Genomic DNA, 12,731 nt, shown 5'->3' on the forward strand with positions numbered 1-12,731 from the left:
TCCGATGTAACCTGAGGACTGCCTGTATTTTATCTTTTCTTTTTAATGAAGTCCCTTGAACATTTCTTATATAACTGGTTTAGCTTTTTTTTTCTTCCTTTCTTTTTTTTTGTCTGGGAAGCTCTTTAAGCTATCTTTCTATTCTAATGATAGCATTGCTGGGTAGAGTGATCTTGGTTGTAGGTTCTTGTTTTTCATCACTTTGAATATTTTGTGCCAATCCTTTCTGGCCTGCAAAGTTTCTGTTGAGAAATTAGCTGACAAACCTATGGGAGCTCCCTTCTTATTTGGGTCCCATTTTATTTGGGACTCTCTGCACTTCCTGGACTTGTATGTCTATTTCCTTTGACAGGTTAGGAAAGTTTCTCATCATTATTTCTTCAAATAGATTTTCAATCCTTTGCTCTCACTCTTCTCCTTTTGGTACCACTCTGATATGAATGTTGGTATGCTTGATTTTACCCCCGAGGCCCCTTAAACTATCCTTATTTTGTGGGTTATTTTTTATTTTTTCTGTTTTGATTGGGTGTTTTCCATTACCTTGTCTTCAAAATTGTTGATTTAATCCTCTGCTTCATCTAATTTATTGTTGATTCCCTCTAGAGTATTCTTCATTTTAGTTATTGTACACTTCATTTCTGACTGGTTCTTTTTTATGTTTCCTATCTCTTTGTTCAAGGTCTCACCAAATTCATCTACTCTTCCCCTAAGTTAATTGAACATCCTTATAACCAGTGTTTTGAACTCTGCATTTGGTAAATTGCTTGTCTCCTATTGTTTTAGTTCTTTTCCTGGAGTTTTGTTCTGTTCTTTCAGTTGGGACATGTTTCTTTGTCTCCTCATTTTGGCTGACTCATGTTTGTTTCTCTGTATTAGGTAGATTTGCTATGTCTCCTGGTCTTGGTAGAGTAATTTATGTAGAAGGTGTTCTGTGGGTCCCTGTGGTTCAGTCTCCTGGTCACCTGAGCTGGGTGCCCCAGGCCTGTCCCTTGTGTAGGTTGTGTGTCACCTCCTGTTGTAGTTGAGCCTTGATTGCTATTGGCACATCAGTGGGAGGGATTGACTCTCAGGCTGATTGGCTGTGAGGAATGGCTATTGTGTTTGGCCGACTCCACCAAACGGGATTCACTTTATTGGGGCTCTGGTGCCTGCTGAGTCCACCCTTTGGTATGTCATTTGTGGAGGTGTCTGGGGGAGGGTGCTCTGTTGTGTTCTTAAGCACACCACCAGTTTCTGGGCCTCTTGGGAAGAGATCTGGTACAGGCCAATGTCACCTGCTACCTATGCCCAGCCTGGGGCCAGTTGGTATGAGTTACAAAGTGATCTGCAAATAGTTGCTGCTTGTGCTGGGCTTAGAGGTGCTTGGGAGAGGCTAAACTGCAAATGAAGTCTTGCTGTTACTAGTACTAGGCTTGTGACTGTTTAGCAACAGGTATGGGGCATGCCAAGGCCAAATGCTGCTCATTTGGAGTTTGTGGACCTTTGAGAGATTTTAGGAAAATCCACAGCATGAGCTGAGACAGGCTGATAGTATGGAAAAGCTGCTCAAAGAGGCTTGAGTGGGCCTGCAAGTTGGGTAGTGCAGTATCTCAGAATCACCAGCATGAAAGTACAGTATTAAATAGGTTGATAGAGACTCATGCTTGATGCCTGCTTGTTCCTGCAGGCTATGTTGAGGGAGGGCTCAGCAAAGGAACAATGGCACCTACCAGCTGCCTTTTAGCGCTAGCCCTGAAGCCAGACAATTCAGTTCTTCCCCTTTTGTCCCTGGTGTTTTTTGAGCTGCTGCCCCAGTGACTGAGTTTGAGTAAGTCCTAGCATGGGCCCTTGAAGACCTGTAGTGCCTGGACTCCAGCAGCCCTTGCCTCACCCAGTTGCAATCTCCACTGTTTTTCATAGCCAGGTATTATGGTGACTTCTATTCCCAGTACTGGAATCCTGGGCTGGGGACCCCAGTGTGGAGATGGGACCCCTGGCTCCTCATGGGAGACCTCTGCACTGAGATATCCTTCCTGATTCTGTACCACCACACAAGGATGTGGGAACAGCCTCTTCTGTGTCTCCACCTCTCCTACCAGTCTCAACATGGCTTTTTCTTTATATCCTTGGTTGTAGGACTTCTGTTCATCTAGTCTTCAGGTAGTTCTCAAAGATGGTTGTTCTGTAAGTAGTTGTAACTCTGAAGTGGTCATAGGAGGAGGTGAGCACAGCATTTATCTACTCTACCATCTTGAGCAGAATTCCCATCCAGTAAAAATTTCATTTCAGATACTGTACTATTTGGTTCTAAAAATTGTATTTGGTTCTTGTGGTCGTTTCATGCTGTGACAAAATAACTAAGCTGGAAGTACATTTCCAAATTCACTTCCCTATATGATTCCAAGTTTGGGTTGGCCAAAAGAGAAGTTTGCAAGAGATTTTCTGGGCAAACATGAAGCAGCAACCATTTTACACAATACAGGTAAGTATCAGGCACTTGCAGCTTGCTCTGAGCTGTTGGCTTACCTTCTTGGCCTGGGTAAGCAGCCACACTCAAAGCTTCCTCAGCTGCCACTGGATCTCCTTCTGTGTCCCTGAGACCCGAGCCCTGTGAGTGCACGGCTCCATGTGAAGGGCACTAGCTCCTTCTGTAGGTCACTGACTTCACTGTGGTTGGATTTTAGTTTTTCCTCATAGGTTCCTGTTTCTCTCCATGTGCTCCAGTTTGTTCTTGCTTTCCCCATATAGCTTCCAGCTTTCCTTCCAAACTGCGGTCCCTGCTGTCCTATGATGACTTTAAGATCACTACAGCCTTCTGTAGACTTCTTCACTCGCTCCCACAATTTCGTAAGGTCTAACCCCTAGAATAAAGCCCTAAATTCATTTCACTTATAGTGGTTCTGCTCTTTAATCAAATTCTATCATTTCTCTGCTGAGATTCTCTAACTATTCACTCATTATGACCATCTTTTAAAAATTCCTTGTGCAAATTTATCATATCTGCTTCAAAGTTCTTCTAATTCTAACAGCTGGGTCATCTCTGGTTCAGTTTTAAGACTGCATTTTTTCTCTTAACTATGTGTTACATTTTCCTGTTCCTTCACATGTGTAATGATTTTTATTGTATACTTGCTGTTGTAAAGAATAGGTTGTAGGCACATTGTCTTCCTCTGAAGAGTGTTGATTTTTTTTTTTTATTGGGAGATAAATCATTGGCAGGTCTCCTTGAGCTTGGGGAGGCTTGGATTTACATTTATTTTAGGGTGGGTGTGTTTCAACTTTGTCTTTAGGTTTAGGGTGAATCCCAGGGTCTTGAGACATGGTCTTCACTCCTAAAGTGTAGCTATTCTGTGCTTGTAAAGGAAATCCTGTGGTGTTTATGAAGCTTCTTCACCTCAGTGTGACTCCGACCCCAAATTGTCCCCACTACCATAGGCAACAGCTGAAATCCTCTTCAGCCTTAGTTTCTGCCTGCTTTTAGTCACTTTCATATGCCTTTCTATGTTTTTTGTTTTTTTGTTTTCTTTTACAAAACTATATTTTCCATATTTATAATTGTCATCTGTTGGAAGGTTAGTCTAAATACAAGCTACTCCCTCATGACCGAAATCAGAACTTCGAGGTTATCTTTTAAGACTAAAGCTAAAGGAAAAGAGAAGGAAGGGGTGGGGTATTCCTGAATCCTATTAATAGAAAGAGAGAGCTGGAGAGGTTTGGAAGATGAAAGTAAAGAGATGTCATAACAATCTCTCCTTTCAATAGATTGCCTCTCTTTGATGGGAAATAAAAGTGTGTGTGTGTGTGTGTGTGTGTGTGTGTGTGTGTGTGTGTGTGAGAGAGAGAGAGAGAGAGAGAGAGAGAGAGAGACCACAGGGCACTTTAATCCTGTCTCCTTAGGATCCTGTAGGAATTCAGGGCCAGTCCTACAGTAAGTCCTCATCCAGTGCATAGGGATTAGAAGGTAGAGGAACATGCGGTGAAGCTGCTCTAATGCTGGTGCCAGCTGTTGGCGTGTGTGTGAGAGAGACGTGTACTCTCCAGCTTTCCATAGTTCCCAGCACCCCCAGGATTGATGCTTATTGCTTCTCTCACTCCCATTTCTGAACATGACCTATCTGGCCCCATAGGTTTTTGGGTTTGTGAGTCCTGCTCTAAACCATGCTGGGTTTGCTACTATTGTCCTTGGTCATGTCACCATGGTCACCTATCTGAAGTTTAGGGGAGATTTAGAAAGGTCTGAATAATCTGTGGGAAATAGCGATACATGCAAAATCCCCTGGGGAAAATGGCAAAACAAATTATCACCTTCCAGGAGGATGGCTTGAGTGAAAAGAAAATTTCCCTTGGCCTAGACCTGAGGAGTGCTGCTACTGAAGAATATGCTTGCCAGGTGAGATCCGCCCCTGAGCTGAGAGAGGGGATATCACTAAGTTAGGGGATAGACTGATTGGCAGGCAAGAAAACAATGAGACTGCCTGTGACTCTGACAAAGAGAGGACATGCAGGAGAGACAGAGAAGTTGGTAGTGAACCAAGTGGAGCACCAACAGGAAGCGTGGCATCATTGTAAACCAGAGCAGTGAGAGGCTGGACTCCACCATGGTGGCCTTTATACCAGCAAAATGCCTCCCCCGCCCCCCCCCCCCCCGCCCCCCGCAACACACACAGTGCAGGTGCAGTAGCTTCTGGCATGAGTAGAGAAAGGAAAGATTAAAGAGGAGAGTTTTGCTATGATAGGGTAGAGGGAGAGGAGAAGATAATGAATTGTAAAGGTAGAATAGCAATGCTATTCTAAAGAGAGTCTTGAGAAATCTTTAAGGCGGGCGAGTGAGTTGAGAATTCAGGGCCAGTCCTACAGTAAGGCCTTATACGTAGTGCTCAAGAGTGTGAGGTCTAGAATCTTTAATCTCTGATTCTCCTCAACTGTAACATGGGGATAGGATAGTACCTACTTCATAAGGTTGTGAGTATTGAGTGAACACATTAAGTGCTTAGTACAGTTTCTAACAAATGTTAGCTGCCATTATTACTATTATTTTATTATTAATAATAATAATAGTAGCAGTAAGGCATGAACACAATCATGTTACTAAATCTCCATTATGGTTGTGACCATGATCATCATCACCCTACTTCTTTATGTCAAGAAGACTTTGTTAAATTGCAAATGTCACTTGGATGATTTATTAGCAGCAATGGACACATTTCAAAGGGAGGGCCTGGGGTTTCGGAGAAGCTCAGGCTGCCTGGATCTGGTTAGGACTCTCCCTTGGTGGCTTTGAGAAGTGGGAAGGCAGCATGAGAAAGAAAGGACAGTAGACAAACCACACCCACTTCATAAGCTGGTGTATGTTCCACATAGCATAATCACACTCAAATCTGTCCTAGAGTTGCCGAGTACCATGGGCATGTTAACGTTTTCATTGTAGCATAAAAACAACTCCTACTTAATGCTCTGGCAGGGTTGGGCCAGTGAGAGCGCCCTTGTGCCCTTGTGTATGTGAGTGGGAGTCTGGTTGGGATCAAGGTGGGGGCTCATTGAAGAAACCTCTGTTTTTGTTTTGATCAGGAGAAGCAGCTGCTGCAATTGATGGTCTCACGTCACTGGTGCTGCCCAGTCTGCCTAAAGGAGGCCCTTCCCTGCCCAGAACCTATGAAAAAAGCAGCTACGGAAGTCAGATATTGGTCCCAGGGAGGGTTAGTCTGTGCATCTCAAAGGAATACAATGAATTGCTTTTCCTTCGCAGTGCTTTATTTGGCTTCCATGGAGGTCTGTGTTTGTAGAAGAACTTGGGTCTAATTGTTGCAGACAAATGCCTGTGTTCTTTTAGCTGAGACAGATGGGCAACAGGAGGAGGAGGTGGGAGTGGTTGTGAGGGAGGAGGTGACATTTGTAAATATGTCAAGGGACAATGAAAATTCACTGAAAATGCATTGGAACCTTTTAAGTGAGAAGGTGAAATGACCTTTTATAAGTGATGTGCGGGTCTGTGAAGACAGTAATAGTGTCAGTGAGGGTATCGATGCTTGAGCATCTGTGGTTACAGTGGATAAAAATCAGCTGTAGAGAATAGCAATCATTTTTAACCTCTTCCCATATAACATGTTTTACAGGAGCTGCTAACAATTTGCAAAATTAGCTGTCACTTTTCTCCGTTCCATCATAAACAGCAAAAGGGCCAAGTAGCAGGCAGCATAAGGAAGGAAGAAGAGCTATAAAAACTTGGGCTACCAACAGCCTTGCTCAGGAGTCACCTAAGAGCCCAGCCTTGATGTGAGTGACAGTTCCTTGGCCAGATGCTTCTCTGGGGCCGGTGCACCCTTGGCTATGCTTGCTAATCAAGCCCTCTAGGTACAGCTCGCTCTCAAGTCTTAAGCTCTAATTTATCTAAGTCCAAGTTCCTTGTCACCATCCCAAACCTCAATGAATGGCAATTCTGCCTCTTGGGACCAGAGCCTGGCTCTTTCTCTCTAGCACCTTACCCTTTTGTCCAGCGGAACCTTCACATCCATAGAGAGAGAACCTGTTTCCCCATTGATCATGGCTGTTCTCAGCTTTAAGAGGAAAGATAGCGGAATTAGTTCCTTGACTCACTCTGCAGTGTGGAGCTTTACTGACCAGATTGGAGGTGATCCTTAGGAACACTTTTGGTTCTTCCCCTTTTCCTCTGAGCAGAATACTGAGAGGGACTGGAGACTAACTTCTAGGTACCATTTATCTTATAATTCTGGAAATTCACTAAGTTAATGTTCCAAAGTGGACTGATATATGCGGGAACATAGTGTCATATTACTGAGACATAATTTCCTCTAGGGTGAGCTACTGACACCAAAGCCAAACTAAAACATCACTCCAACTCCTCCAATTCTGTAGTTTGTGGACATGAACCCATGCAGCCTCAGTAATCCTTGTGATTCAGAAAGATATTTTTATAGCTATTTAAAGAATTGCTCATTATAGAAATGATTTCTGGTTTGGGCTTGAAAAGGCTCCACCAAGAAGTATAGAGTGGCCTCAGAGCTTCCAGCCATGCAGCTGGCTCACGTATTGGCCATAGAGCTAAACCAACTCCTCCTTTTCCCACTTTCCCCACTCACGATTTCAGCTCGGTCCTCCCATTCCACTTCAGAGAGATCCACGCTGTTGTAGTTAGGTTTGGGTTTTAGTTTCTTCCCCTCTCTGTACTAGAATGGGCAGGTCAGAAAGAAAAACATGAGGTTAACCTAAGGCCCTGCTCAAGTTTCATCTCTTCAACAAAGCCTTATGGGTATATTTATAAGATCCAAGAACCTCAGTGATTTCTTATGGTTATCTGGGCCAACTTTTAACCCAACGCAGAGCTTCCCTGTCAGCGTTTGTGATAGATGGTCTCATGGCCTCTGAGTGAATATTTCCCATGGGAGGAGCTCCCTCGTTTTGAGTCAGCTTGTCATAGTTGTGGACAGCTCTCACACAGAGCTGCAATCTGCCTCCCTGTAACTTTTACCCACTGGTCTTAGTTCTTTCCCTGGAGCTACACAGACTGTCTTCCCTTTGATGACCCTTGAGATTTCTGAAGGTGTTTGTCATCCTAAGACTTCACTTCTCCAGGCCACACTTTCTAATTTGCAAATGCCTCAATGCCCTCTAAATATGATCTACTATGTCAGTGTCATGGAATGGAGTGCCCAGGACAAAAGTCAGTATTTCCGATGGGGTCAGACCAGTGTGGTGTGTGGCCCAAATTCACACTGCTCTGATTGATGCCTCTGATTCTGCTGGACAGCCATGAGAACAGCACAAATAGAGTTTTCACTCTATTAAATCCCCCGGGCCTTCCTCTAGAGACACACTGTTAAATTACATCTTTACAATCTTACACTTGAGCATTGAGTATTTGCAGAAATTTCCAGGCATCCCTAATATATTTCTTTTTGTTAGTTTCAGCCCATGGTTTTAGAAAAATACTTTCTGAATTTTCTCACTTAATGTGTTAGACATACTGTCCAGAATTTTTGGAATCTTTCTGTGTTTTCTTTTGTTGATAGAATTTTTGAGTGGTCAGAGCCAAGGACAGACAGATTCTGAAGTGCCCCATAAAGACCTCTTTCCAGCTTTACACAGAGCCATTAATCAACACTCTTTGAATGTTATTATTATTTTCTGGCCATTACTTTCTCTCTCTCTCTCTCTCTCTCTCTCTCTCTCTCTCTCTCTCTCTCTCTCTCTCCAAGAAGTTATCTGCTATTAGATGTGTACCAGGTTTAGTTTAGTCATCATAGGTCAAATAAAGGAAAAGACTAGGCTTCCGGTCAAGATGGCAGCATAAGTAATTGCAGTACTCCCATCCTCCCACAACCACATCAAAATTACCGCTAAAGTACAGAACAATCATCATTCAGAACTACCTAAATGGAAGTCCTACAACTAGGTAATTAAAGGAGAAGCCACATCGAGACTGGTAGGAGGGGCAGAGACACAGAATTGGCTGGTCCCACACCCACATGTGACAGATAAAAATCAGGAGGTCCTGCCCTGAGGAGCAAGGGGTCCCAGCCGCACACCAGGTACCCAAACCCAGGGTTCCAGTGCTGGGAAGAGAAGTCCCCATAACTGCTGACTGTAAAAACAAGCTGGAATTGAGGCTGAGTGAGATGAAGGGCTGCTGGAGTCCCAGGCATTCCTCATAAAGGGGCAGCGCACAGTTACTCTGACTTATTCCATCTCAGCTCCTTAGCTGGGATAGCAGCTCAAAAGACACCAGGGAGGAACTGAATAGTCTGGCATCAAGATGAGAGCATGGGGTAGCTTTCTCCAAGACAGAATTGCTGACAGAGGCCACTGTTCCTTTGATGAGCCCTCCCCTCATAGAGCCAGCAAGTGGGTATCATATCTGAGTCTCCATCAACATGGTTATCACTGTTCATCATGCTCTGGTGATTCTCTGAGACCCTGCCCCACCAAACTTGCAGGCCTATCCAAGTTGCTTCCAGTGGCTTTTCCATACAAATGGTCTGCTTTAGACTTTCCTAAAATCTCTCAAACAAGCAGCATCTGGCCTTAGTGTGCCCTGTACCTCTTGCTAAGTGGCCTCAGGCATGGTACTAGCAGTAGCCAGCCTTGGTTCAAAGCTTGGCCTCTCCTAGATACCTCCAAGCCCAGCAAGAGTAGCAACCATCTGCATATTACTTTGTAGCTCATGCTGGGTTGCCCCAGGCAGAACATAGGCAGGAGTAGTTGGCCTGCACCTCCTGGGAGGCCCCAGAGTCAGTGTACCCAGTGGACAGCTATAGACCATGTTGAAGCACCATCCAACCACTTACACAATGACACATTTGAGAGATGGACTCAGTGAGCACCAGAACCCTGATGAAGTAAATCCTACTCTGTGGGGTGGGTCTCTGCACAGCTGATCCTCCATGGACAGTGGTCTCAGCCAGTTCTTGCAGCCAATTAGGCTGAGGGTAAATCCCTCCCATTGGCATTCCAATAGCAATCAAGGCTCAACTACAACAGGAGGGTTCACATAGCCCATACGAGATGTTGGGGTGCCCAGCTTTGGTGATTGGGGAAGTTGTGCCACTAGACCCTACAGAACACCTACTACATAAGGCCACTCTACCAAGCCCAGGAAATGTAGCAGCTCTACCTAATACATAGAAACAAACATAGGGAAGCAGTCAAAATGAGGAGACAAGAAACATGTCCCAAATGAAAGAACAGTATAAAACAACAGAAAAAGAACTAAACAAAATGGAGATAAGCAATTTACTAGATGCAGAGTTCAAAACACTATTGTAAGAATGCTCAATGAACTTAGGGTAAGAGTAGTTGAACTTAGAGAAAACTTCAACAGAATAAAAAAGGAAATGGAAACCTTAAAAAGAACATGGAAACCATAAAAAAGAACCAGCCAGAAATGGAAACACTATTTGAAATGAAGAATAATTTACAGGGAACCAACAGTAGAGTAGATAAAGCTGACAATCAAATCAGCTATTTGGAATATAAGGAAGCAAAAAACACCCAATCCGAACAGCAAAAAGAAGAAAGAATTTTTTTCTTTCCACATTTTATGTCCTGAATTTCTTTCTTTTTTTAAGGTAATTTATTTATTTATTTTAATTTTTTATGGTTTAAAGTATTACATAAGTTTCCTTCCTCCCCGCCCCCCCCCCCCCATTGACCTCTCCTGGCCATTTATACACCCCAGCACATGCCCTCACCCCCCTAAGAATTTTTAAAAATGAAGACAGTGTAAGGAATCTTTGGAATAACTTCAAGTATACCAACATTTGCATCATGGGGGTGCTGGAAGGAGATGAGAGAGAGCAAGAAATTGAAAACCTATTTGAAAAAAATAATAACAGAAAACTTCACTAACTTGATGAATGAAATAAACATATAAGTTTAGGAAGTTCAGAGAGTACCAAACAAGATGAGCCCAAAGAAGCCCACACCAAGACACATCATATTAAAATACAAAAGGTTAAAGACAAAGAGAATCTTAAAAGCAGCAAGAGAAAAGTAGTTACTTAGTTACCTATAAGGGAGCTCCCATAAGACTGTCAGCTGACTTCTCAACAGAAACTTTGCAGGCCAGAAGGGATTGGCAAGAAATATTCAAAGTGATGAAAAGCAATGACCTACAGCCAAGATTACTTTAGCCAACAAAGCTATCACTTAGAATTGAAGGACGTATAAAGAACTTCCCAGACAAGAAAGAGCTAAAGGAGTTCATCACCACCAAAGCAGTATTACATGAAATGTTAAAGGGTCTTCTTTCAGAAGGAAGAAAAAAATATAAAAAAAATATGAACACTAAAATGGCAATAAATACATATCTATCAACAAATTAATCTAAAAAACAAAATAAATGAAGCAGAAAGAAACAGACTTATAGATACAGAGAACATTTTGACAATTGCCAGTTGGGTGGGGTTTTGAGGAATAGCTGAAAAGATGAAGGGATTAAAAAGTAAGAATTGGTTTTTACAGAATCATGCAGGGGGTATAAAGTACAGCATAGGGAATAGTCAATAATATCATAACTATGCTTGGTGTTAGATGGGTGTGAGATTTATCAGGATGATCACTTCTAAGTTATAAAATGTCTAATCACTGGGGTGTACACCTGAAACTAATGTAATATTGTATGTCAACTGTAATTAAAAAATTTTAAAAATGATTTAAATTAAAAATTAAAAGAAAGGGGAAAGTTTCTCATTAGGATAAGTTAAGAATTAATCAGAGGTTTACATATACATATATTTATCATCACCTGAGTATATGTTTATTGATTTTAGAGAGAGAGGGAGGAGAAGTGAGGGAGAGAGAGAGAGAGAGAGAGAGAGAGAGAGAGAGAGAAAGAAACATCAAATCAATTGACTGCCTCCCATACATACCACGACCAGGGATCAAACCTACAACCTAGGTATATACTTTGACTGGAAATTGAACCCACAACCTTTTTGGTGTATGGAATGATGCTCCAACTAACTTAGCCACCAGGCCAGGGCAAGAGGGTTTACTTTTAGCAGAATGTGACACACCCACCCCGCCCCCTGCAGATGCTTAAATGTTGAAGTCCCCTATCACTGTGCATGTTGCCTCTGCCAGTTTTTTTTCCCAAGAAAGCCTCATCTTTATTTCTTGCCTGTGCAGGAGATCTGTAGTAAAACTGCCACAACAGCATCTTCCTTTTATTCTCCTCTTTTCCTCCTTGTCCCTGCATGGATGATGTTCCATTCTTGGCCTTATGGATGTCTACACTCATGACAAATAGCACTGTCCTGCCACCTTCAACACTGGATCTGCTTCTTTTGAGTAAGCTGCAACATTCTTTATTCATTGCCACTTCCTAATCCTACCTAATAAAAGAGTAATATGCAAATTGACCCTAACTCCACTACATCCACAAGCCATGCCCACAAGCCACGCCCACCAACCAATCAGGAACAAATATGCAAATAAACCCAACCAAGATGGCTACAGCCACAGAGAGCAGGAGGGAGGCTTGGGTTTCCCCAGTAACAAAGGAAGCCAAGCTTTCCGCCTCCAGCCTAAGCCTCCACTCTAGGCTACAAAGTTTCAATTATAGAAGGTAAATAAATCCAAATAGAAATGGCGGCAGCTACGGAGCTGGAAAGAGCAGGAGGCAAGGGTTGCCCCCGGCAATGGAGGAAGCAAAGCTTCTGCAGCCCTGGCTGGCCTAGGCCTCCGTTCCAGGCTGCAAAGTTTCAATTATAGAAGATACATCAATCCCAAGAGAAATGGCTGCTGGCCACTAAGCGAGCAGCAGGCTTGGCTCCGCTCCAGGCTACAAAGTTTCAATTGTAGAAGATACATAAATCCCAGATACCAGGGCCTCTGCTTGGGTCGCCAGGGGGTGTGGCCGGCCTGCAAACCACCACAGGCCCTTCACCCAGGCCGCCCCACACCCCAAGGGAACCCCCACCCTGATCCGGGATACCCTTCATGGCAAACCAGCTGGCCCCCACCCATGTACCAGGCCTCTATCCTATCTAATAAAAGAGTAATATGCAGATTGACCATCACTACAACACACAAGATGGCTGCCCCCATGTGGTCAAAGATGGCTGCCCCCATGTGGACACAAGATGGCCACCACAAGATGGCCAGCAGGGGAGGGCAGTTGGGAGGGACCAGGCCTGCGAGGGCAGTTAGGGGTAACCAGGCCAGCAGAGGAGGGAAGTTGGGGGTGACCGGGCCTGTAGGGAAGGGCAGTTGGGTGGGACCCAGGCCTGCAAGGG

At 43.7% G+C, this 12,731-nt stretch overlaps 1 protein-coding gene across 1 annotated transcript in view; it reads right to left on the reverse strand.

Moving 5' to 3' along the window:
* Positions 1-12,731, reverse strand: part of CACNA2D4 (calcium voltage-gated channel auxiliary subunit alpha2delta 4) — a gene marked incomplete at its 5' end in the record, with an annotated part of 123,392 nt that overhangs the window by 72,722 nt on the left and 37,939 nt on the right. The window contains 2 exons of the mRNA XM_079775701.1: positions 6,462-6,533; positions 7,077-7,163. Of these exons, the coding sequence (XP_079631827.1) occupies positions 6,462-6,533; positions 7,077-7,163 (159 nt within the window). The remainder of the gene's footprint in view (positions 1-6,461; positions 6,534-7,076; positions 7,164-12,731) is intronic.

This window comes from Cnephaeus nilssonii, assembly GCF_951640355.1.
Source record: "Cnephaeus nilssonii genome assembly, chromosome: 6".
Taxonomy (NCBI): Eukaryota; Metazoa; Chordata; class Mammalia; order Chiroptera; family Vespertilionidae; genus Cnephaeus; species Cnephaeus nilssonii.